The sequence below is a fragment of the Salminus brasiliensis genome, chromosome 2 (genome assembly GCF_030463535.1).
Source record: "Salminus brasiliensis chromosome 2, fSalBra1.hap2, whole genome shotgun sequence".
Classification (NCBI taxonomy): domain Eukaryota; kingdom Metazoa; phylum Chordata; class Actinopteri; order Characiformes; family Bryconidae; genus Salminus; species Salminus brasiliensis.
In genome coordinates this window covers 31,346,847-31,374,344 of record NC_132879.1, presented here as the reverse complement: position 1 = coordinate 31,374,344, position 27,498 = coordinate 31,346,847, and the positions used below count along the sequence as shown (strand labels likewise).

Here is a 27,498-nt window from a genome sequence, read left to right as displayed (position 1 = left end):
AAGGCTTTATTGAGCACTGAAAATGAATTTTCACCTGTTGCTTTGTCTCTGTCTACCTTCTCTGTTTTTGCCCTTCTTTTTTTTGCCTACACTCTTTTGGATTTGATTTAAGTGGAAGTATAAGCCAGCTCAAATCAAACAGAATAGACTCTTTTCACATTTCCATATTCAGTGTGGTGTTTATGAATGGTTGATTTAAGAGAATCTCACATTTGAACTTTTGCAAGGTATTTCTCAGTTTTCTGTGGAAAGTTTGGTGGATCAGTTTTCAGAACTAAGCTTAGCAAGAGTTTTGGACAAGCTAATGTTCTTGAATGGTCTGTCCTGTATCATAGTAACCTAATCACATGACTTTATTTTACTTTACTAAGGTAAAACTAAACAGTCAGGGGCCTATATTATACTGTCTTTAATTTTTGAATATATTTCAAGTGCTCTCCCTTTCTCTCCCTTTTCATTTCTCTGCACCCCCTCCACACACACTCAGGGGGCAAACATACAGCAGCCTTCTGCATAATTTGCCTTGAACCAGATGTTTCACACTGAGCACCTGACCCATCGTTATAAATTTTCTTCTTTCACCAGCACTATGTGCATCTGTTATCAGAACTAGGGCTTGTTGTGCTATCCTTGATTCTGGCACATACAGGTCATGTGATAAAACAACAATCAAATATTCCAATGCAAGGGAACTCGCTTTCAGAAAGACGTATTGTGGTATCTGAATAAAATGGAACCCAGTGAGCTGTCAATGTGGTCTCATTACGTCCTGCAACTCAAATTTGTTGGTCTTTTTATGTTGGACGTTGATTTATTTGGAGAAGGGCTGGAAGGGTTTCCTCTAGTACACTCTAGTAAAACATTAAAGATATCGACTGACTTGGGGTCGTTCAGCACAAGCACGTAATTAATTAAAGGCTTGACACAGACATAGTGTTTCTCTGTGTGATAGCTGCCTGGGACACCTCAGCACACCGCAGGAGCTCTCCTGCCTTTCATCCTCTTTTGCTGGAGCTCTGTGATAAATTAATGAAAGGAATGCTTTGACAAACGGCCCTATAAGCTGGACTGGGCATTTGTAATCAGGGGACATCACACACAAGTCTCAAAAAAGAACACACAGAGAAAGAGAGAGAGAGAGAGAGAAAGAGAGAGAGGTACACTTGACAAGAGGACTTAGTAAGAGGCAGATGTTCCAGGAGTTCTTTAGTGCCAGTGAATTCTCATCTAATTAAGCTTGTCTTGTCTACAGAAGCCCCTCATTAAACACACCGCTGCAGCCTTAGAGAATGGCACTGTAAAGTCATGTAGTACTGAGTCAGTAGTCATCAATTTTATTTGAATAATTATTGTCACTGTTTAGATTTGGAATATGTATTATGATAATTGCTTCTGCTTGGGTCTGTGCATTTTCTGTAATTGAAAACTATTCATTATTTATGTCAGGCTAATGCTGCTGCCTGTTAATCCCGTTTTTTACTTTAGTTCAAATATGTGTTGCATAGCATTGGTCAAATCATGCTCTGTAACTCTTTATTTTCCCAGTAGTGAAGACATAGTCTGGTAGTCAGGAAGCAATGGTGGTTTTAATATCAGTATCAGTATAGAAAAAGTGGTATTGTGACAATGGCAGTAAATATAATAGTGAACTGTAGCATAGTGTTAACTGTGCCACAAAGAAACTAGTTGTTATGGCATTCCAGGTGGATTGTATGGTATTGCCAGCTGGTTGCTCTGTTGTTGCAAAGATGCTGCTAGGTGTGTGCAATAGCATTTCAGGTGGTTCCTACGGTGTTGCTAGGTGGTTACTATAGTGTTGCAAGGCGGTTAAGTTCAAGGTTTTATTATTAATGGTGCGGAATATAGGGTAGAGTATATAATATATGATAAGCAAACACAGCTTTGTGTATAAAATATATAAAGAGATAATAACATATATATATATATATATATATTTGTTTAGACATTGGTGTCAAGTGCAACAAGTGGATGTGCAACATAATGTTGTGCAGCTGAGCAAGAGGTAGTAATTATTGTAATAATGAGTAATACCGTTATATACCGTTTAAACCGTTAATTGATGACATATTCATTCGACCTTCAGAATAACAGAATGTTTATGTGCCGCTGGACTATTTTGTCTATTTTATATTATTTTATTTTATCTGCATTTTCTGTTACTGTTGATATAACATTACAAAAATAAATGTTCTCAGTAGTGGTGAGGCGGTAGATGTCATCTGAATATTTACACTTTATAAAGTTTTAGGTATCAGCAGATATGTTAGTGAAAAATATGGGATAGCTCACCTTTCCAAGCATTAGTAAAAGTAACATTTTATGATTGTATTCGGGACTGTTCCTGAAAGAAGGCTTTTAACAGAGCAATGTTTACCGAACAGAAACATAACAGTTGTAGTTGCTTTTACACATGAAAGTTTGCAGTTTAAAGCATCAGATCCCACTATAGTTGGGAAACTACTATTTGTAGACAAGCTGAGAGATACAGAACTAGCATTTAAAGCGAAAGAAGTATGTGGACTGATGTGGTAGAGTAATATTACAGGATTTTACACAAATATTACTCAGGCTACACAGCTTTATGCAGTTCTCACAAGTGGTCTTGGGCCCAGAATGGCAATGACAGAGATGCCTTCACCTTATTACATATTATTGTAATATTATTATATTATTATATTATTCTACTAATTATTATAAGTCAGGGGAGCATCAAACTGATTCTGTTGTTGTTTACAGGAATAATTGCTATATATGTTGTTATGTTGCTTTATGTCTCCAAGATTATGGGGACTTCTTTTTGAGGCATAAACAGTATGTTATACAGCTTTGGATCAAACAGTCTGGTTGAGGTCACCAGAGAGGGCTAAACCCTTTCCTCAGGGAGCATAATGGGAATTTACTGGACTAGTCTCTACTCTGAAGCAAACATCTGGTAGAGGGGGTCATGACTTGTAAGCGAGGTCATCCACTAAAATACAACCTAATGCCTCGTGTCATTGCTGACTATCTGCTTGGGAATTGAAGCATGGAGCTCAAATGGAGCAGAGTATGGCATGCCAGCGTAATGTCTCTATATTAGGGTTCTACGTGCCATTTTTCTTTTTCTGGTATGGGTATGGCCTGAGAAAGCACTGGGGATAGCTTTACATGGTGAGCTGCTGTTGTATAATGTAATACGGAGAAGAAGAGAAAAGACAACCCCTGGGAATTGTGACAGGAAGCAGCATTATTCTGTTCTTGGTTAGTTGCTGTGTGCCCCCACACAGTATGTGGCCTGGCTGAAGTCAAATGCATGGGAACTGAAAACACACAGTGTATGCAGTAAAGCTGCAATTATTCAATGCTGTTTTCCAATGTACAGTGTGGCTTAAAAGTTCAGAATCAATGTTTATTAATAATGTAAAAGGGCAGCCTTGGCCTGAAGGTTAGAGATGTAGGCTTGGCACTGGAAGATTGTTGATTCGATTTATTCGATGTATTTGCAGGAAGTGTGTGTATGTGTGTGTGTATGGGGCGGTAGAACAGTGCTTTCTCCCCCCGTTTGTTGCTGAAGTGCCCTTGAGCACGCCACCCAACCCCTGAATTGCTCCCCAGGCACGTAGGCACGACTTCTCTGAGTGGGAGTTCTCCTTTTGAAGCTCTTTATCTATCCATCCATCTATTCGTACATCTATTCATCCCCAGGTGCGGATGTTACCCACTGCTCTATCTTTCTATCTATCTATCTATCTATCTATCTATCTATCGATCTATCTATCCATCCATCCATCCATCTATCCACCCATCCATCCATCCATTAATCCAAAGGTGAGGAGGTGGTTGCCCACTGCTCTGAGTGTGAGTTCTCACTGCCCTATAAACTAGTGTATAGTATAATGTGTTCACTGCAATGGATGGGTTTGATGTGATTGACTTCCATTGTACTGTTATGCAATGGCTGTTGAACAGTAAAGTTAAATTCTAATTCTATTAAAGGTGGTTTTGTTGCAGCTACAAGAAGTCTGAAATGATTCCAGTGCCCTGTAGCTTTAAACGTTACAAATAATTTATAGGAAGCAGTAAAAATAAATATAAAATAAGAAACTTTAGACGCATCCAGATTCCAAGCTCTAAATTATTGAGAGAACTATATGGCATGTAGAACGATGTAATAGTATAACATTTATATTTGCCTTGTGTTTGCAAAGCAGCAATGACAGCTCTAGGGTAAATTACAAATGACTTTAAATAGATCATTCATCAGCATATGATAGAATGTATGATTAAATTGCTTCCTAATCTTCTCCAAGTACTTGAATTGCAAAATAAATATTTGAAGCTGTCTTTTCATGTTGAAAAAAAGTGATAGAAGTAATACACAATAAAAAGAAGCAGTAAACGATATCAGCAATGTAGTTGATACTTTTAAAATGGTGTGATGTCTGTGCATCTGTAAGCTGCATATCTTCTTCGATTAGTAAGCATTCTGACAACCTGGCCACTTAAGCAAAATATGTTTGAGTGTTTCCATACACAGGGGACCCTCCGCAGCAGCTCACTCCACAGCACTGAACACAGCCCCTGCTGCTGCACCACTTCTTCAACATCTTGCTTTAAAGTGCTCTGCAGTGTTTTATTCAGTAGTCCGCGTCGTAATGCATGGAGCGAGCAGTGGCTAAAGACGGCCTTGTCCCTTACCTCTGCTCTGATGCTCTGGGCCATGTCTTCCATCACCGACTTCTGGTCTATGATCAGATCTCTTGCCTTTTTATATGCTAATATAAATACATTGTAAGGGAAGTGGGAGGTGGGATGTGAAATGTGTGTGGGGTGGGGTCTGAAATCAGAAATCTTTCTTTGAGGAATTTTGAGGCGATTGGTCTTGTCTGCTTGGGTCAGACTGGACTCTGCACTACTCTGGACTCTGCATCTATTTATCTATCTATCAATCTAAAGCTCTCTCTCTCTATCTTTCTATCTATTTATCTATCTCTTCCAGTCTCATATTCCAGTGCATATTTTGCTTCATCAGTGAGCAATGTACCTAACCTGTCTGCGTGTTTATCCTGGCATGGCTCATGCCAACCAGTGCCAGGTCTACCGGTCACTTTTGGCAGCTGCCGACAGAGAGCCAAATGGGCCGGCTTGAGTTACAAACATCATAAGCCCACTGAGAAATTTGATTTGACTTGGCTGAAGGAAAGGGGCAGTGAGAACTCGGGACATGCCATCACCCTAACAATACACCACAAATCAAAATGAAGAAGACAAGGCATGACAAGAGCTCCTTTTCGGACACAGTTACTGGAACAGTTGCTGATATCTTGTGACTTTTATGCTGTGACCCATATAATAAAGTGCCAGGTCAACACCCTTGTGGAGAGTCTTAAAACACTGATACTGTGAAGCAATTATCAGTTACTTTCATTCAGCTGTTGGATCACTTGTTAGCAGTTTACTGACAATCTAAAAAGGTTCTGTTGATTGGTATATGTCAAACCTCAGAATGTTTTCTAGACTGAAGGGCAATTTTAACTTAGAGTAGGTGCTTCCATTATTAGCCTTTGCCAAAGACACCACAACACCAGTATCAGCCACTATAATACCAGTGATACTACCAGCTATCACAGAAATACCTGATTCTGAAAAAGAGGACAGAGAAAAGAAGATCCTGGTTTGCATTTATAAAATGGGATTGTTGGAACAGGAGATGATTCCAATTGCCTAAAACATTTCATGAAGAATAAGAATGATTCACTCACTCCAGAAAATCAGACAAGAGGATAACAAGCTCGGACAAGTACGATTGCTATGATAGCAAGCTTCTGTTTTTCATTCCTTAGCCTGTATATCTAATCTGTGTATGCTAATAGATTATTAAATTGGTTCCTTTCTCTGACAAACAAATAAGAATACTTGTTCATACAAGATATTCAAGAATTGCACAGCACATTCCACATTTGTATCATTTGCAACATTTATTCAGCCCTGACCTGTTTTTATAGAACACATTTTTGAATTACATTCATTTACACCCTTACTTGGTTATTTTCAAAGCCCATGAGACCTCCTGGTGTAATAACTGAGATGATAATTAAGGTGTAGATAAGCATGTGTGTGGAACATATTATTCCAGAAAAATGAGGCAGAAGGCAGTGGCAAAATCACATGCAGATTTGATTAAGTAATGCAAACAGCTCTATTAGAGCATAGGAGAATCATAATAAGGGAATAAAACTAAATCGTACACCAGGTAATGTAAATGCTTATGTGCAAGGTACTCTGCAAGCTGAGCGACCTTCAGGGGAAGAAATATGAACTGATAACCAAGAGAAGTGCAACTAATCTACTAGATGTACAGTGATTCAAAGACATGACATTGGTTTATTGCCACATTTATTATTGTCTGATGTGTGTAATTCGGACTGGAAATTATAACTGGGGTAAAGCTGGCTCTAACAGTTCTGCCATAAAGAACTGGAAGACATCCAATAAAAATTGAGCCTTGGGTTGGTGAGGGGAGCTTGTCTTTGGATTTTGTCTACATTTTGTACTTTTGAATTTATTCTTATCAACTTTTACAAATTTGGTACATGCAATGGCTACATGCACATTGTTGGCCATATTGTTGCACTGCTACCAGAATTGCAGCGGGAGAGTGTGCCAGGAAATCTGTGTTTTTCTTATACAGTGTGTGCAGAATTATTAGGCAAGTTGTGTTTGAGAGGATTCTTTTTATTATTGAACAACAACTATGTTCTCAATCAACCCAAAAGACTCAATAATATTTTTGGAAGTTGGAGTGTTGTTTTTTTTTTAGATTTGGCTATCTTAGGAAGATATCTGTTTGTGCAGGTAACTATTACTGTGCAGAATTATTATTCAACTTATATATACTTAACAAATACATATCCGTCTCACTTGTTTATTTTTACCAGGTAAACCAATATAACACAACATTTAAGATAAGATAAGATAAGATAAGATAAGATAAGATAGTCCTTTATTAGTCCCGCAGTGGGGAAATTCTCAGTGTAACAGCAGAAAGGGATAGCAAGACACTCAGTTACAAAAAATAAATAAACATTTCTGACATTCAAAAAACAAAACCAAAAACAAATCAGTGACCAATATAGCCACCTTTCTTTACGATGACACTCAAAAGCCTTCCATCCATAGATTCTGTCAGTTGCTTGATCTGTTTACGATCAACATTGCGTGCAGCAGACACAACAGCCTCCCAGACACTGTTCAGAGAGGTGTACTGTTTTCCCTCCCTGTAGATCTCACATTTTATGAGGGACCACAGGTTCTCAATGGGGTTCAGATCAGGTGAACAAGGGGACCATGTCATCATTTTTTCTTCTTTTAGACCCTTACTGGCCAACCACGCTGTGGAGTATTTGGATGCATGTGATGGAGCATTGTCCTGCATGAAAATCATGTTTTTCTTGAACGATACTGACTTCTTTCTGTACCACTGCTTGAAGAAGGTGTCTTCCAGAAACTGGCAGTAGGTCTGGGAGTTGAGCTTCACTCCATCCTCAAACCGAAAAGGTCCCACAAGTTCATCTTTGATGATACCAGCCCATACCAGTACCCCACCTCCACCTTGCTGGCGTCTGAGTCGGAGTGGAGCTCTCTGCCCTTTACTGATCCAGCCTCGGGCCCATCCATCTGGCCCATCAAGAGTCACTCGTATTTCATCAGTCCATAAAACCTTAAGTCCCTGCCATGTCCCTGAGTATCGCACACCTTGTGCTTTTTGATACTCCAGTAACGTTGCAGCTCTGAAATATAGCAAAACTGGTGGCAAATGGCATCTTGGCAGCTTCACGCTTGATTTCCCTCAATTCATGGGCAGTTATTTTGCGCCTTTTTTTTCTTGCACCCTGTTGGCTATTTGCCATGAAACGCTTGATTGTTCGGTGATCACGCTTCAAAAGTTTGGCAATTTCAAGACTGCTGCATCCCTCTGCAAGACATCTCACAATTTTTGACTTTTCAGAGTCTGTCAAATCTAAATCTAAATAGCAAACTGAATTCATAAATAATCAGATAGCTTTTCTTCGAGTTTTATTTGAAACGTTCATTTGGATTAGGTTTGCCTGTAGGTAATCTTTTGACAGTGTTGTTGCAACCCTATCAAAATCGTAGATACAGTGACGTGCAAAAGTTTGGGCACCTTTGGCTATTCCTGTTGTTGGTATTTATTTTATTCTTTCATTTTATTCTCTGCATTAACTTTAACATAAGCTAATTGTTACAGACAGGTGACATCAAGAAGATCACAGGAATTTTCTCCATCTAAAACTTTTAAGTTCTCCTAATATTTAGAGGTAAAAAAGCCTTTAAATATTCTGCTGGAAAGAAATTTGGTGTGGCACACTCACAGATCGAGAACTTTCAAGGAACCAGTAAAAGCTTTACTACTTGCTGCATGCTCTCTATCTCTTTTTAAACTGCAACCAAGTGCATCTAGATCTGTTTTATGCATGAGCACACAGTTATCATTTTTATAGTTTTCATTGCATGCACTTTCAAACAAGTGTTTGAGTAAACTTTTCTTAAACTGTGGCATCAAAACCAGCTGTCACAGCGCCAGATAAGTACAAAATGAAGTGTAATCTCCTGCCATTAAACAACCTCCAAATGAAACCATCTGCAGTGAAAGACTAAGTGGGTGGATGTGGTGGGGGAATTTAAAAGAGTAGAAAAAAGAAAGGACAATTTGTGTGGGTTAGAGATGTACACAGTGTTCTTGAACTGAATAACTGTGGCTCTTTCGATCATGACCAAAGATTTTCCTAGTTAGTTCAAGATCTTCAAATCTTCAGGACTGGAGATTGATGGTCAAGCCAGTTTTCCAAGTCAAGGGACATTTTGTCTAAAAGGAATATTAGGAAGTATTAGTGGTATTGATCATGGGGATAGAAAAGGCACATGAAGTGGAGTCTCTATGAAACAAGATGTGGTGCTCAGAAGTCAGTAGCTTTGTGGGTGTGGGTGTTGACTTGGAATTTGTTAGGTTAAAGGAAGTGAGAAGATAGAGAACCTACAAAGTCTAACAATTACTTAATCATGAACAGTTTGTTGCCTTAACGTTTCCTTTCTCATTGTCATCTATTTCCTATAAATTACTGTTTCTCAATGCATTTCACACTAATTTTAAGCCAAAAATAGATGTAGGAAATACGAAAGCAGTGTGGCCCACTGTGGTCAAACCATCCAATAAGCAGCTTCAGAGCACTGTAGGTGACAAAGTGCAGAAGATGTAGAAGAAATCACGAATTTGATTGAGATTTTATTCCACTGAGTACAACATTAAGCAGGAAAAAAGTGATGTATTCAATTATTTGAAAATACATGCTGCTAGCTAACATGTCTCACAGTGTATGGACCACAGCTTTGTTTGCCATCACTTGTTCACTTCCTAATCATGTTTAATCAAAGGTTGCTCTTTGTAGTACTGGAACTTACTGGAACACTAACACAGTAATTCAGCAGATATGTGCATGGCTGTGAAACACAATAACCACAAAGGTAAATACAGTAGTGAGCAAAGGATGTTCATATTTGTAGATTATTATTGCATGACAGCAATAATGTGTGGTTCTCTTTGAGCTTATGGTTCAACCTGACCTGCTATCCTTTGAGATACAAGAAAGACAAGCATCAATATTTGACAAGCATCAAGATTGTACCTGGACCCAGGTGACAGAACAAACCTCCTGAACAATCCCTTGAGTCCCTTACTGGCTAAAACCCATCTATTTGTGAAGTATTTGAATCAACACTAATTTTGTGCCTAGCAGTATCTCAGCCCAAGGTGGTCTGTAGATACTAGTCTATTTGTGCTAGCTTGGCATACATTTTTGGGAGTGGAAAACTAAGCATTTAGATAAGAGTGTCAGACCTCCAGATGCCATAAATGTAAATGTCAGTAACACTTCGCTGACAGGTGAAGTGAAAAACATTGATTATCTACAGCTACAGTGGCATCTGTCAAGAGGTGGATATATTAGGCAGCAAGTGAACAGTCAGTTCTTGAAGGTGATGTTTTGAAGCAGGAAAAATGGCAAGTATAGAGATTTGAGCCACTTTGACAAGGGCCAAGTTGCAATGGCTAGATGACTTGGTTTAGCATCTCCAAAACAACAAGGCAGGTCCTTTGGGGGTTTTCTGGTACACAGCGGTCAATACCTACCAAATGTGGTTCAAGAAAAGACAACCAGTGAACTGGCAACAGGGTCATGTGTACTTAAGGCTCATTGGTGCAATCCATGGAGGCTCCACCTCACAACTTACAGGGCTTAAAGGATCTGCTGCTAATGTCTTGGTGCCAGAGACCACAGGACACCTTCAGAGGCCTGTGCCTTGAATGGTCAGACCTCTTGTGATGGCACAAGGGGGACCTACTCAATATTAGGCAGATGTTAATATTATGGCTGATTGGTGTATATTATCGAGTCAAATCAGTTGTCAGATCTATATGTTAGGTTTCTGCTCTGTGGTCTTACTGATTATCTATTTCTATGTTCCTATAGAACTGACTGCAGGAAATCACCAGTGAAGTGTTTGATGGACAACATGGTTCATGCTCCAGAAGAGTGTTGGTTCAGATGTGCCTCCCTGTAAGCCCACTCTCTTCGAGCACAACCCTGCAGTTCCTCCATAAGGACCTCCCTTCAGAACCAAGCCAGGAAAATGCTGGAGAATCACAGATATACTTTGGGCTTTAATAGACCCAGCAGGAATAGGAAATTAAAGGAATCACAGCAGAGCTTGGATCTGGAAGGAACAGAGGTGAGATGAGAAAACCTAAATGAACTGAGTTGTGAGAGAACTTTCAATGACACTATGTCAAAGTTTATCTGAGCAAAGAAACAAGTGTAGCTTTCTTCAACCATGACCAATTCACAACAAGGATCATAAAGTCAGGAGTGTTCATGGACACATTTGATGATATATTTATAGTGTTTGCACTGCCTTGTGACCGAATATGGACTAATTACTATAATTGTGTGGTGGTAGGAGTATTTATTTGTACCTTGTTTATGTATGCTAGTCAGGGAATATTATGAGAAGCAAATACTTAAAGCCCCTCTCAGGAAGCACTGGAACAATAGCGCTGGCCCAGTACAGTTTACAGAACAGCAAGCCTAGTGTAGTATGAGTAGTATATTCACATGTAGTGGAGTCATTCAGGCCATTCCGATTTTAGGACTGGTAGATCAGTGCTAAAGATGGCCTGGAACTTGCAGTGATTCCTGATTTGGGCTTTAATGAATTATGAATATTGGTTATCACTGTTTCAAATTCACCTTTTGCCATCTTGTAATTTATGACACCCCACCTGTGTTCCAGTGGAAAGATAGAAATGCAGCATTTTTGCAGCCAATATTGATCACACAGATTTGAGGGATGAAGTGAAATGAAATGTCTGGGACTGCAGTTCCACTATGATGAGTCCTCTGGAATTAAGTAAGATTGAGTCGGACACAAAGTAATGTTTTTTTATTTAATTGACCAGTTTTGAGGTTTTGAGTGGAAATATGTTGTGTCTAAACACCTGATAGAAGTCTGAGGTCAGATCGTGTACTCACAGAACACGCATACATTTGCTAAGAATGTAAGACTGTGATACAGCTCGTACTCAAATGTGCAGCTCTTCCTTAAGTAATATCCAGGGGTGGAAAATGCTTGAGGAACTGTATTGTTTTACTATAGTATAATAATAAATATTAGTATTATAATAAATAGTTTGTCCATTAAAACCTCTTTCTATCATTAAAAATGTTTTTATTCAACTCAAATAAATATTTTTATCAATTTTAATTAATGTTTTATTCAATTTACTCTTTTAGCTGCATCATGTACCACTAAATAAACCAACCAACATTTTATTAGTTTTATTTATACACAAATTTAAAATGGATATTTTATATTGAACGAAAAACATAATCCATGACCAGGCTTAATACTTGTCTGGGAAAATAGCCCTTAGTGCTTACTTTTACATACACTGTTAAAAGTATAAGATCCTTGAGGAACCATTGGAAGTTCTTCAGTTTAAAACTGTGGGGGAACCTCTTAAGGTGCTTTGCGGAACCTTCAAGGAACCATTTTTTTTTTCAAAAACCTTTTCTTGACAGGTCCTCAAAGCACCTTATAAGGTTCCTCCATAGTTTCAAATTGAATAACCTCCAAAAGCCCCTCAAGGATCTTATACTTCTAACAGTGTACTTAAACATTTTAACAAGTTTGTTTAAGTACTTTTATTGTCCTCAAGTGTATTTGTGATGCAGTAGCCATACTTTCACCTCAGCACAGTTTCTCTGTCCTTTTCCACTCCTGGTAATCTCAGTATTTATTGTTATGTTTAATCCTCATAACATGAAATCAGATACCTAGATAAAGACCGATTTATGCCCCTTGTTGAATCATACTATCTTATAGATGTGATTACAGTGACGTGAGTTTATTGTCTCCTGAGAACAGGTTATGCCTCGTCTTTTGTCAACTCACACTGGGAAATGACCTGATCATCATTTAGGAAAACATTTTCGTTTTAGTTTTGTTTTGTAATCCAGAGAATTGCTCAGTGCAGACAGTTCCAGGTGAAAAACCCTCAAATTCAAAAATTCTCCATATGTTTCTTGGCATTTCACCCTAATTTATACATTCAATTTGATGATCTACAAGCAATGCAATATAGTTATAAGAATATAACTATTCTTGTATTTTTAAGCAATGTTCTGAAAAGCGTGGAGCGTACAGTATATTATGAACACATACTCTGAAACACCAATCTCAGTATCCTTTTCTTTATGATTGCCGTCCCCAACTTAACATGCCGTGGTTCCTTAGCTCACTGCCAAAGAGCACAAAAACAGCAGTACAGAAGTCACTGCGCTAGTATAAAGCAGCACCCTGAAGTATGCTCTCTCCATGCCTATGCTAGCTAGCTGTGAGCGTCTGTCAGATGTGTCTCTTCACTATATATGACTATAGTGCTGTAATCCCTTGTAATGATCAATAAGCTTCAAAAATGGCCAATGAATTGACTGCAGGCAAAGTTACTATTCAGAATAAAGCCAATGTCCAATTACACGATTTCTTCAGTGGAACGGTGTCATCTCATCTCATGCTAGAGTTTGACATTCCCTACACTGCAATAATTGGCCAGGCTGGAAAGTAGGAGAGGGTGGGAAATTGCTCTCAGAGCTCCTCATGAATGGACAGTGGAAGATGAGAGAGAGCAGAGAATTTCAAGCACTTCTGTAGCAGAATCCTAATTTAATTGGAAATGGAAGAGGATGATTGGAATTATGAGCTATTACACAGACTGCTATGTGATTTTAAAAAGCAGTCAAAGGGGAATTCCACTGATTTCCTTTTATATTTCTGCATAATTAAATGTTTGAGAAATGAAAAAGGTTTTCAAAGTGGTTTGGTGTGAGATGGGAGAATTGTAGAGGAATCTTTATAGTAGTGCTAAGAATCAGGGCCCACTAACAAAAAATACAGCCATTTTGTTTGCATTTCCAAAGAAAAAATACAATAAAAAAACGTGGTGGAGAGTTACATACTAAAAAAAGGTTGTTTTTTTTTTTGGGGGGGGGGACTATTTTGCCTTACAATGTTCTACAAATACCCCTCCACCAATGTATTTTTTAAAATACTTCAATTTCAGGCTTATCAATTTTTTCCTTATCATGAAAGTGCTGTAAAAGATTGTCCCCAGCATCAGACAACATGTTTGTATCTATTTCTTGTAATATTTTTCTGTTGCAAAGTTTAATAGAGGCATTAAACTCTTGAGACATCTGGTTCTATTCACCACCACTGTGAATAATTCTGATTGACTAATTTTCTCTAGGATTAAATATCTCCGTGTTTATATCTTAACCATTTAATCATGTAGAAGTTTTAAAACTTTGGTGGAATTCCCCTTTAATATCTGAGAATGATTAAAAAAGACTATACGGATCAGTTCTTAGAGGCCTGGGATAAACAGGGATTTAGCGATTCAAGTGGGAAAATGGAATAATATGAGAGTGCTAGATTTACCGCATTGAAGGAATCACCATTCACCCTTTTACATTTGGGTTGTCTTGGTAACAGTTGCCTTAGTAACTCTACACCTGTAGACAGCAGCTCTGTAGCTACTGGTACCTTAAAGCAGGTGGTATGGTCACACACGCACACTTGCACAGCATGCACATGTGTATGCAAGCACATACCAACACACACAGACATACACATACACACAGACACACACACACTATACTGCAGACACACACACACACACACATCTGTGAGCTAGTGTTTTGCTATTAGGTAGAATGTATAGTCTTTATTTCAATTGTACTTGCAATTGTTAACTTTGTACTGTTACAGATGGGAGAAATAAAGATATTTATAACTCTTCCCTGTTGTGTTTAAGCTCTGTTTATGTTTATTTTTGCCCACTTCTGTATGGATCACAGTATTTCTGTATTTGCTTTACTTTTTTATTGTGTGTTCTTCAGTGTCCTGCATTGTTGAGAGGTTTAATGGTCTTCAAAACTTCAAAACCTCTGTGGTCCGAATCAATGTTTTGATCATTTAGACAGCAGCAGCCGTCTGTCTATCTGGTCAGACCCCAACACACCGACACACACACCTGACTCTTGGGGTTGTGAGACATCATTATACCCCAGCATAACTGAGGGGTATTTCCAGAGGGCACTGACAGGGCCAGCTGTGGCATGTCTGCAGCGCTGGTCTAGAATTAGAATCTCAGTGGAGAGCTGGAATTAGTCTCAAACTTTTAGAGTTAGGCACACATGTGCAGGTCTGGCTTCTCGGCTTTGTTCGGACATTCTTTTGACAGTTTTTGGTGCTTTAAGGACAACTCTTCTGAGACCCCTGTCACCACTGCTGCTGTATACCTTCCTTAAACAAGTACATTTGACCTTCCTCTGCTACTCTCTTTCTCTCTTACAAAGAGCACAAAGAATACCTCTAATCTGAAGTGAGAGAGGATTTTTAATGGTGTAGGGTTTTTTTAATGGAGGATTATCCTTGGGTGATTCATAACTTACTATGGTGCTGGAAAACAGGAATGACTGTAGCAGATATCAGGAGATATTTATAGATGGCCAATTGAATGACAAATGTCAAATATGTGTGTCCTATCTTCTATAGTCCAGCCAGCGGGTCCCCCCCAACCCGCCACCACCCATGGCTCACCCGCCAGCCGCTGCTGCCTGTTTGGTGGCCGTGCTGAAACCTAGATGGACTCGTGCCTGTCTGACACTATTAATATCACAACTATTAACTTTCTGTTGTACCTGGTTTGGTAATTTTTATCATTAATGTTTAAAACAGTCTGGCCAGAGGAGGATGGGTCCCCCTTGTGAGTCTTGGTTCCTCCCAAGGTTTCTTCCTCCAGCTCTGAGGGAGTTTTTCCTTGCCACTGTCGCCGTTGGCTTGCTCACGGGGGTCTTTGACGCTTCATGTTATTTCTTCTTTCTTCTCTGTCTCTGTTCTTTATTAAGTAATAATTATGTAAAGCTGCTCTGTGACGACAACAGTTGTAAAAAGCGCTATACAAATAAATTTGACTTGACTTGACTTGACTATAGTAAGATTATGAATCACTCAGGGATAATCCAGGCCTCTTTATCTACTGTATGTATTTTGAATGTTTTATTTTCAGCCAGGAGAAATTAAATGTTTTTTTTTATATTTATATATAGTTCATTGCAATAGTTAACAAAATGCATAATGCATTAAAAATTAAACCAGTAGAAGACCGCTTCTCTCCATTGAATGTAAAAATGATTAGATTATTAGTACTCTACCCAGATGAACACCATCATGGTTTTACAAGGTCCTTGGTCACAAACAATATTGGAGGCCTATCAAAAACATAAATTTAAAAGGAACAAAACCAAAAACTAAACAAGCTGAAAAATGCAATTTGTGTTCATTAGCCTATTATTTCCTGCAGTTGAATTTCTGCACATATTTGATCTTTTATCTTTTAATTCATTTTTACATGAAGCACATTTCTGTAGTTTTCTGCCAATTTCTGATTTGTCTTATGTGCCCCCTAGAAATCCCTGGGCTCTGACCCCACTAGACTAGTCAAATATCCATTTCTTTGTACACCTATAACACCATACAAACATATTGTACAGACATACTACAAGTATTCTACCCATCCATTTTATTTTTCTCTTCAGGAGGTAAATAATTAACAGGACTTCCAAGCTGTGACATTCAGACTATGGTGTCTGACATCATTGCTAATTTACAAATCTTACAAATTTGATACTTAAACTGAGAGTGTTTGAGGCAAATTCATCCGAAACAGTAAGACAGTTAAGGATGGCAACCCAGTGAAGAGAACATGCAGGGCAGTAGAAGGTCTACAGAAAGAGAGAATGGCAATGAACATGCTGTCAGCATCCACATCCAATCTGCGTAATGAGCCGAGCGGTCAAATGGTCTCTTGTGTTCATTAATGCTCCTGCAGTCTAGACAACTGCCACTGAACTGCTTTCAAGCCATTCACAATGTCAGCTGAACATTAGAGCTGCCCTCTAACATGAAGAGATGCTTAACCCATGGCAGACATTTACAGGAAATTTAATCTGTAGAGGCTGGAGATTGGTCTGGCAGTGGATTACTTGTTCTTATGTTTCTTAAACAGGGCATACAACACTTTCAGTGTAGCGGACACATCCTGGGACACGATATCTGTCAGGGTGAAAAAAAACAGTCATTGAAAGTGAAGAAGCACACATTCACATATAAACATGCAAACAGAATGCTAAAGATGTAGCAAGCATGTGGACCAAGACTCTCAGTTAATCAATCAAGCGCATATGCACACACATAAATATACACACCCATGTGCCATCCTGTCCAGTTTCTCATTCTATGTCTTTCTGCAGACCAATATAGCAGCGTACAAGATTAGCATACAGATCATCCTCATTATTAGTTCTTTTTTATTCACTCTATCCCCCAAAGTCGCACAGAGAACTCAGGGGCATCTTGGAGACCAGGCAGATCATTGCAAACAATCACAACATCTGAGGAAAGAGTGATTCCCAAACGAAACGCTTCTGACTTATTCTATATCTCTCTGGTAAAAGGCATTGTTATTATACACACAAACTGCACACCAGGGCCAGTATATTCATATGTACTCCAATAGTGAGTACAAACCCACATTCGCCATTGACATGCTGTATAATTGCCTCATGACACATCCCAGAGCCAGTTAAACAGTTTCCATACAGCCAGCGAGCTCAATTAGCCTTGCATTTTCTGCACAGAAGTGCTCATGGGTATGACAGTGCAAAGCAATCATGTAAATCTATACTGGAAACAGGGAGATAAATTTGGTTTTGTTGGCATGTATGTGTGCCTTTGGTTGTATTGTGCTGTTTTGCTGAGGCATTACTAATGGCAGGCATAGGCTCCAGGGGTATAAAGCCCCCCAGCATTGAGCTGTGTTCTCCCAAATGATGGTGCTCCAACCAGTATTTTTGAGATGAGCAGGAAAGTTGAGGATGAGGTGGAATGGTAATCATCCAATATCCTGACCTTACTAATGCTCTTTTGACTGCAATCAAATCCTCACAGGGATGCTCCAATATCTAGTAAAACGTCCTCACTGGACAGTAGAGATTCCAACAAAAGCAGGAGAAACTCTCAATTTGTAATGCCAATGTTAAAAAAAAAGCTATTAATGAGCAGGTGTCCAAATATTGTAAAATGTAGGAAATTTGAGTATATAGATCTTAGTTAGATGTCTTATTCTTCTTACCCCTCCAACCCATGACGTTGACATTTTGAAGTATATCCACAATTTTATGCAGGTTAGGATGCTGCATTTGTACATGACATGTACAAACCTTATTTGCTAATTTAGAGATACCATTCTCTTCTCCTAACAAAGTGTAATTGAGCTGGTTTTATCCGATTAATGTAACACAACATGCTTAAGCATGAATAGCACTGCCCAGCAATAACCAACACTTTTGCCAATAGAGCTGCTGAAACCAAAGCAAACAGTATCACAGCTGCAGCTGAGAAAGCAAAATGAGCTACTGGTCACTGCACAAGACAAATTCACACACAGTTAATTGCAACAACCTCAAGCCCATTGGTAGGGGTGGTTGGATGCAGAGGCTTTGCAATGTCATTAATCTACAAGGCTCTCAGGTTCTTTGGCATTATATGACAATAAATGACTATAAAAAAGAAGCCAGAAGAAATGCTGTGAGAAGACTGGGGATCAAGGGAGGACCCAAAGACAATATGAGCTACTCGGGACCTGGTTGTCCTAGATGTAGGTGGATGATTGTTGATGCAAATGATTCAAAAACTCTATGACTCCAGGTGTGTCACTGAACATGTGCCCAAGTGCATTGTATTATGTGTGTGAGAATTTAGATTATTCTTGTTTACGTTTAGCATTATATGGATCTAATATCAAATAAATATTACATATTTAATAATCCTTAGGTTGCAATAAGAGATCGATAGCCATGGGGTATGGTTAATACGTTATACTGACATATTTTTTATTTAAAAAAATCTTCAAAGGTATAGTATTATCACTTGTAGTATTAAGACCTTGTAGACCTTGTACCATCACATTTTGTACTTTTTAATTATACAAAAAATTTACAAAAATTGTTTAACACTGACTTCTGTTAAAGGTTAGGAAGGATTTCTCTCCTCCTGCAAAGCTGCCATTTCGGAGATACATGGTTTTTGTGTGCCAATATGTTTATATATAATATAAAAACAATGACTCTCTAAATTGACACAAATGTGTCAGCAGGTTGCATATGAATCAGATATTTTTTCATGTTAAATTAGTACATTTAAATGATGCATATGCAAAGTGTAGCTTCTCACTCACCTTCTGGGTCAACATCAGACACTTGTATTTCTCTGTCATTGAGGAGATCCAAAGCCAGTGTCACATTGTGAAGCTAGACAGAATTGAATCAAATAAAAAAAGAGTTATGAGCAGTGACCTTTCAATGCGATGGATACTGTGATTAAATGAACTACCGATTAAACAGCAGACAATCGTATGTTGTCAAAGAGTCCAAGGTCCAAGAATAGTCAGTCTGTTAATGCGTGCAGATGCCAGTCCATTTGGGCTAAATGAATATTTGCTGTCACAGCTAGATTTGACATCTGTCGTCCCAACACACAGCCTGTCTCTTGCACTATTATGAGTGGGTGCAGATTGATCATTGTAAATGAATAGAAAACAATAGGCATGCTCCAGGGGTTCTGAATAATGGCATATTGTAATCCCAACAGATGCTAAATATAATTGGTAGATAGAAACTTGGGATGGATACAATTCTGAAAGATTCGGAAATGATGCAATATCACAGGTGTGGAAGCAAATTTCTCCCAGTAACATCACTTAAGAACAGAACCACAAGAACAAGAACTCCAAAAAACAAAAAGTGACAAGAAATAGATGAATTGGATGTTTAGAATGTACTATCCCTGATTCAGGTCCGGGCACATCCATTCTCCTTTCTTTTGCCAAGCCTGGCAACTACCTGTAGGTTATTGTTTGCATTACACAAGGGATGCTAAGCCCCTCCTGACAGTGAGGCTGAACTACTGTACATATATGTAATAAGAGATACTTCTGTATGAATAACAAAAAGGTGATTCAAAACAAAACAAGGTGAACAAAAAAGATCCTCACCATCTCCGAGTGGCCATCTGGAGAAAGGTAGAACTCATAGAGTGGAATGAAGAACTCCTCCAATTGGCCAATCAGCAAAAGCAGGAACACACCATCTGCAAACTAATTATACAAATATCATGCAGTATGTGCACATAATACCGGTACGAAAATAATTAATTAATGGAATCAATAGTTAAGCAGAGCTGGTTATTTGAAAAGAGCTTTAAAGTAGAGCTTTTATTGATCAGTCATATCATTCAATGAATGTGGGCTAAACCAAACAATACCACACTACAAATGACCGTTAGAAGATTCCAGAATACTTTACTGAATAGAAAAAAACAAGGGGGAAACTGTAGGAGAATTTAATGCTAAACGAATGAGTGAGAAGATCAGTTTTAATCTACCTAGCCCACGGCATTTTGCTGCTTTTGGTAGGATGACGAACATTTATTCACCTGTTGCTCAACGTCAGCAACCTGCAGCCTCAGTGGCGACATGTTCTTATTGACAAAGTGCAAAATGGCCTGCAGATACAAAAATAACGTCAGTAGTCAGCTCACTGTACAACTACGGCATTTTAGTCTCACAGTTTGAGTGGTATCTGAAGTACAGTGGTGCCCTACCTTCTTTACTGTGGCAATTTTGTGTGCATCAAGTTTGAGTAGCTCATCTATGGGGTCTTCTTCTGTCAGAGAAAGAGAGAGAGAGAAAGTAAGGGCAAAGTGGTAAAGCTATTTCCTGACATGTCACGAAATAAAGGCTAAAAACACTTTGACTTACTATTAGCTCCTCCATTTTTATCCTCGCTGAAATCAGAGCAAAAATGTGAGTGACTATAAAGCTCATGATATTCAACAACATACTGTCACTGTCATAAAACCTTGTAACTCCAAAATGGTAATTTTATAGAAGAATATATATGGTTATATGGTGTTCACACCATGTATAAACAGGCTGGCATTTTTAAATGGTGTCATAAACATGGTACAAGGTTTTGACATGACGGCAACAATATACAGCATATTTATACACTCATATATTCATATATTCAGAATACAATCTGATTCAATTAGCTGTACCTTTGCAGTGTGATGAATTCTATCTGCTTATCAGATTTGATCCCGCTTTTGTTGACCTGTGGTTTAGAAATTCAGCAGTGAAAGTTAATCAGGGGCCTAACTTCATTTAAGCAACATCAACCTCTACAGCTCACATCATCTGACCAATGTATTTGCTTTTAATATCCATACATTAGCATATTCATGAGGTTCACCTCTAATGAGACGACTTCCACACTGACATTTAGGGGCAGAGGCAGGCTGGGCTGATAGCACTTCACCATGGCAACCAGCAGATGCAGAGTTGCTAGCAGGTCTCGGCTGTGGATGACTTATAGGCAGAGACGGCACATTTTTAATAACACACTAACACACTCATGCTCATGAGACAATCAGTAACATGGGAAAATAGGTTGGGCTCGGCTGTGACAGATATTTCATAAATGTTCAGGAAATGTTCATAAAATAAAAGGTCTGGCTTTATTACAGGAAATTCTAAAGCGTTGATTGATCCCTTAAACTCAATGTGTCCACCGGTGCTTCCTGGCTTTTTTCTCTGATGTTATAACTTAGGAACGAGTTTGCACTGCTCTACGTGTTAGTTACAGATTAGTAATTATCATTAAAGTGTAATAAAAGTCATAAAACAATTTATAGTAGTTACTAAATAATATGTCTGGAAGTAATTTCTTTCAAATGTAAATACTAATAAAAAATACTACATTTATCTTGTCATAGTCAGAGAATAGAATATTAAGAGTTTGGTACATGGAAGTAACATATCATAAACCTTAAACACACCTTAAAAATCTCTTCTTTCAAAACAATCACAAAAGCTGTAAAACAGGCCAATTCTTCATTTCTCATTTCCTTCATGCCATCAAACAACATCATACAAAAGCACATTAAACATTCTTTTGACACCTAAACCTGTAATGTGGTCAAATGCAGTGGCCACTTTGGGAAAATGTAGTGCTGAAATTTGTAATGCTGGAGAACAGCACACCACTAAACTAGTTTAGAATGTCGAAATGCCAAATCCAGGGAGGCAAGTAGGTGCTAAGCTAATGGCTTAATATCTCTTTAGCTAGCTAACCACATGTCACAGTGAGAGGACATTAAAGGACTAGAGGACAGCAACACTATCTGGTAAGACTCAAGAATAATTACAATGCTCTTGTTACAGTGCTAAAAAGTGTTAAAACCTTTTTCACGATCCCACTATAAAAGAAAAAAATCTGCGTTTTATTTTGAGGCAAGATAACAGGGTCATTTAAGTCGAACAGTCAGATATCTGTGATTGGTTGAGTTGTGATTTGGCAGACATGATTTTCAAAACCTCATAAAAATCAAGTAAAGTATGAATGTTGAATTTTTTTTTCTTCCAGAAAACTTGATTTGCTGAGTAAGAATCATCGGTTCTACATGTACACAATCATGCATTTCAGTGAATTGAAGGCTCTTATGACTTAAGGATCATGTTGCTCACGTTTGACGTTCCATTTAGCTGCATCATCTGGCTGAGAACTGAGTCCTAGGTTCTCGTCCAGGGCCTTCAGAACCACTTCCAGCTTTTGTATCTGGGCAGCGCTAGTCAGTGCAATCTCATCTACCTCTAGTTGTATTCCTGCTAACCTGCCTGAGGTCAGAACACACATATATACAAACACACAGTTACACAGTTACATAAAGTAATTTGCCAGTCAAAAGCTTTTCTCTGGTTACTGTTGCATATGTACACACAGATGCAGATGGAAAAGTGGCAACTGAGTCATACTTAGCAGGTGATGAAGCACAAGTCCATCATACAGGTCTTCTTCAAGCGACTGCACCACAATGTGCTCCGACTTCAGAGTGCTGTTGATCCACTCCACCAAAATCTGCCATTCACACAGCAGATCAGAGGGAGTAGTAACTACGGATGTACAGATGGGCTGACTTTTGGGCCGTTTTGCTAATCTCAGTGCCTTACAATGACAGTCATTGTAATTCATCTGTAACTACCTGTTCTCTCATCTTCATGAAACATGACACCATACAAGTTGTTAAAAAACATACATAGGATTTATTCACTGACTTTCACTCAAAGCATATACTTTGCCCCGGGATTAGAGTTAAATGAGGTTGTTGTTCCATGTTGTACATGGAACAACAAGTCAGTTAGAAGCAATTCTAAAAGCACACAATAACACCATTAGAAATACTGTATGTAATATATACAATATGTAAGTGTATAGATATGGACTAAGGAGATTTAAGAGATAAACAAGGTGGCCAGGTGGCCCCATTAAAGCACTGCCCTGATATGCAACAGAGGATGTATATACATATATATTTTTTTGTCAATTTAATGAAGTGTTGTAATAATTTCTTATTTGAATTTATACTAATTCTGTTATTTGATACATATTTTAAGACACTGCATGTTTGTTCATGTCTATGCCTATTTTCACTATTAATAAAAATGTATCGTTAATACTCATATGTGTATATATAAGTACTTGGACATTCTTCATTCAAAATCAGTATAATAATATTGATTTTAACACGTTTAACCGTTTGGGTGTAACAATAAAGACATGCTGCATATTTGACTCAATGGAATCGATAATTGAGCTTAGAGTCTTTGAGCTCATTCTTTAAGTTTTAGAAATATTGCCTTTGTTAGTTTGTTTGTTAAATGCTAATACTCACCGTTTAGACTCTATTTGCTGTTTTCCTTTTAGAATATTCAGGAAAAGAACTCAAATCTGAGAGAACATTCTAGAGACTCTGGGAAATCAAACACACGTGTGTTTTTCTGTGCTTGTTTGTGTTTGTGTACTCTGGTGTAAAGACACTACAGCTGTGTGTCTGAGAGAGAACATTTTAAAACAGTGTAAATAAAAGAGCATTCTGCAGCAGTTTGCATTGAACATTTGAGAACAATGAGAACTGAGGAAATTCTGTAAACAGGAGAACATTCTACAGCAGAATAAACAGGGGAACATACTGAACCAGTGTAAACAGAGGAAGATAAGTGACATGACTCTAGAGGATGATTCAAGATGAGTGAGAACATTCGAGGACAGTGTGAACAGAGGACCGTTTTTAAAGTGTGAACAAGGGAGAACCGGGGTGGGTCTGAATCCTTTTCAGGTTCGTACACAGTGAAGGATAGAAGGGGAAATGAGAATCTTACCTCTTTGAGCTTTGCCAGTTTGGGATCGTTTAAAGATGCGGGCTGGATAATCTTCCTCCGTTCTCCTGCATAATGAACACTATTGAGCAGTGCATCACATTTTACATGTCAGCAGTCTGCAGACGAGGGCAGTTCATCCTCGCTGACTTCCAAAGAAATGTTCAGTCCAGCACACACTCTCTGATCTCTGACCACTCACCTTGAAAAGATGCAGATGCTTCACTGCCTTGCTCAAAGTCCATTTTTTTCTTTCTCCAGTTGTTCCAGTCAGATCAGGTACTGTTTAATAAATGAACAAGTTAAGGGACAAACATTTGTTTGGTTGAATGCTGCTGGTATTGTTAAGAAAGTCAAATCAGTACATTCTTATTGAACCTCTTAAACCCTGTGCATAGACCCATACTTCTGTTAGTGACTACACCACTTAGCACAATTAGCAAACGTTTCACCAACCCTAGAACAGAGCCCTGTGGGACTTCACAAAATGTACTAGCCTAAATAATTACCAAATAATGCATAGTGATTTCTGCAATAATAAACCGAAGTGTGAGTCAGAGTGTTCCCTATGTTAATAATTGCAGCATTATTACACTGTAGTTACTTATAAAAACAACATAAATGATATTTAATAGATAATATAAACGCAGACGTATTATTGCAATGTAACCAAGAATTTCAGTGGCTGACAAAAATGTAGCATAAAAATAGTTCTTGAAAACTTGTAGTTTTAATCTGACACTGTTGTTTACTTCATCTGAGTCTGTTTATTGTCATACTGCTGATTTATTAGGATGTCACATCCAGCAGATGAAAACTGACTCTGTTCCAGCACAAGTCGCCAAAGTCGCCCCAAACACGGAGCTATGAGCCTTCCAGTGCTGACATCTCTGTCTAAAATGATCCAGTGGAAAGGCAGGCGGGCTGCAGCACTGCTTCTCCTCCACTTTATTCTCCAACATCATACATGCCAAGCAGCACTGACACAATGCACACTGACAAACAAAACATCAACCTGTGAAAACTTCGCTCTGGGAGGGAGAAACAGAGGGAGGGAAAAAAGGACAGATAGAGAGAAAAGGCAAAAGAGAGGCAGGAATGACAGAGAGAGAGAGACAGAGGCAAGACAGATAGAGAAGGATTTAAGGTTGAGAGAGAAGGAAATCTCCTTCTCCTAGTAAATAAAGTGCACTTAACTGTATTTAGATTTGTCAGTATGTTGTAAATTTACTAGCTGATTTATGTAATTTCTTAAAATTTGTTAAATGATGCATTAATATTATGTTTTCATCCAATGCTTGCTTTGATCACACTTTACAAATATAATAGAGCATATTTTTGTAAGTGCATTATTATACTAGTATGCTAAGTATACGTTTAGTTAGGAAATACTTTCATTTAATTCACTACACATTTAAAATACTTGTGTTGAAACATACTTTGGAACATTTTGCAAATAATTCCACAATACTACAATAATTCATTTAAAATAATTTTTCATTACTATAAGTTGTTTTTACTCACATAAATTATGTCTGTGGTACAAAAAACTGGATATAACCCACATATTGCTCAACTGTTTGAGTTAGGTGTTTTGAGCATTAATAATTGAGCATTTTTGGCTGCCATTAGCAAGTGGACAGAAATTGCCCCATGCCATCTTGAAAAACGGCACACACTATGAATAATATGCACTGATGCTGAATTTAATCATTTCTATAATGTTGGTGTTTCTCAACAAGTCTAGAGTCCGCTGTGCTGGGTCAGTAATACACAGTGGGCTTGTGTGTGGAATACAACCTATTTGAGTAAAAATCACCACTTTTCCATTGGCTCCTGGCACCCTCTATATGCATACTGAGCGTGTCTTTCTTCCTTCACTCACCGTCAGTGTGAAGTCATTCCTCCCAAGCTACCTTTCCTGTGTTCACTTGTGTTTCTATTGTGTTGCAGCAGTTTGGTATGTTCTGCTGAGTATGGCTTAATGTGGGGGTGTGGTGGATTGATATGCTGTCAGCATTCGTGATGATGGTAGTTGCTCAAATGTCATGTCACTTAAGAATATAACAAAATCCAGGAGTATAACATGTATTGTTTTTTTTAACACAAATATGTTTAATACATATGTTTAGTGCACGTGTAATACACTTAGTGTACAAAAGTCATGCAGTTCTATTATTTATATAAGGTCTTTTCATTTCACTGTAAGTTTACAGTGTGTAAAATATGGTTTTAAATACATATGCAGTAGTATGTTTAAAGCTTACCTAAGCGTACTTAAAATAGTTAGTCCATTATAATACAGTTAATCACACTTAACATAATTAAAGTCTAATAAGTGCAAAAGTAGTTAGGACTCTTTATTACACAATAAAGTTTAGTACTTGAGTCCACATTTTATTACTAGGGAATATAATCTATTTAAGTAAAACTTTCCCATTGGCTCCTGGCACCATCTATTTGCATACTGGGTGTGTCTGCCCCCTATTATTCACCATCAATGTGTAGCCGGTCCCCCCAAGTTACCTTCCCCTACCTGTCCACTTTCAGTCTCTAAGGGAGTTGTGTTGAAGGGGTTAATGTTAAGTAAATGCTGTAATTACTGCTGTGCTTTGTGTTGGCAGAGTGCATAATTTGTAAATGTGTTTTACTTTAAGATTATGTAAAATATAAGTTCAAATACAGATGCAGTACTGTGTTTAAATTCCAGCTAAATGTACTTGAAATGGTTACATTTTAGCATACAAAGTACATAAAGTTGCTTATATACTATATTTGTACAATTGAAGTGCACTGATCATTAATGTGGTTGCAAGGACATTTTAGTGCAATTTTAGCATGATAAAGTTTAGCACACTTGAGTCTTGAGTTTGGGTAGAGAGAGATGGAAAGAGAAATAGAGTCAAAGAAAGAGAGAGGGAGAGAAAGGAGAGAGAAGAGAAAGACAAGACCGAGAGAGAGAGGGAGAGAGTGTGAGAGAGAGGCATGTTTATTTGTGTGTTGATGGCTGTCAGGCCTATTTGCCACTAGGTGACACAAGCCTTCACTCCATGTCTCAACACACGTCTGAATAAATGGGCCTACCGTGGAGGATTGCTGCAGCAGCGTGTAGACACTGGACCTGCCCTGTGCCCTCAGCTGTCCTTTCTGCGTGCCAAGTCAACACTGCCACGATGAAATCCCCACAGCATAACCACACGCATACACACTGACTGGACAATATTGCGGTACACACAGTTCTCAGGCTAATGTGTTCAGGACAAGAAAAGAAGTAAAGTGAATTGTCAACAGTCGAAAGACTGTTTTTACACCAGGAGTAGGAAGTAGCAGTGAAGAAATGCTGCTTCCTCTTTTTAGTTGTGGGCTAGAGTGTAAGCGGAAGCTGTTGAGGAGAACGGTGAAATTTCGTGTCACTTTAATGCAGCTGTTTACAAGAAGATCAGGGTCAGTAGAGAAGAGGAACAGAAAGGAAGAGAAATGCACACCACAAGTTTATGGTGTGTTGTTAAATATAGAGCATTGCTAAT

At 38.3% G+C, this 27,498-nt stretch overlaps 2 protein-coding genes across 3 annotated transcripts in view; one reads left to right on the top strand and one right to left on the bottom strand.

Moving 5' to 3' along the window:
• The window catches only part of shisal1b (shisa like 1b), a 47,839-nt gene extending 33,388 nt beyond the window's left edge, over positions 1-14,451 (top strand). The window contains exon 5 of the mRNA XM_072672362.1: positions 10,548-14,451. Within this exon, the coding sequence (XP_072528463.1) occupies position 10,548 (1 nt within the window). The 3' untranslated portion in view covers positions 10,549-14,451. The remainder of the gene's footprint in view (positions 1-10,547) is intronic.
• A 1,751-nt stretch (positions 14,452-16,202) lies between these two features.
• parvg (parvin, gamma) lies at positions 16,203-27,280 on the bottom strand. 2 transcript variants are annotated; one of them, XM_072672360.1, is made up of 13 exons: positions 27,056-27,280; positions 24,174-24,253; positions 23,975-24,039; positions 22,571-22,673; positions 22,283-22,432; positions 21,009-21,124; positions 20,815-20,870; positions 20,516-20,541; positions 20,359-20,420; positions 20,191-20,259; positions 19,751-19,852; positions 18,935-19,007; positions 16,203-16,752 (listed from the first exon to the last, which is right to left on the bottom strand). In XM_072672360.1, exons 2-13 carry the CDS (start codon positions 24,214-24,216, stop codon positions 16,679-16,681), a joined length of 939 nt encoding a protein of 312 aa, XP_072528461.1. In that variant the 5' UTR covers positions 24,217-24,253; positions 27,056-27,280; the 3' UTR covers positions 16,203-16,678. The 2 variants fall into 2 exon arrangements, with proteins under 2 accessions (XP_072528461.1, XP_072528460.1); XM_072672359.1 differs by lacking the exons at positions 24,174-24,253; positions 27,056-27,280 and having other exon boundaries at positions 22,571-24,031.
• Positions 27,281-27,498: the final 218 nt, after the last annotated feature.

Excerpts from the sequence above, each read along its gene's own strand:
- parvg (XM_072672359.1), bottom strand. The coding sequence starts at position 22,787 with ATGAATTACAATGACTGTCATTGTAAGGCACTGAGATTAGCAAAACGG. Across the intron at positions 20,542-20,814 it reads GAATTCATCACACTGCAAAG|CGAGGATAAAAATGGAGGAG; the intron begins GTACAGCTAATT and ends CTCTGATTTCAG. Across the intron at positions 19,008-19,750 it reads CAGATGGCCACTCGGAGATG|CTTCACAATGTGACACTGGC; the intron begins GTGAGGATCTTT and ends AATTCTGTCTAG.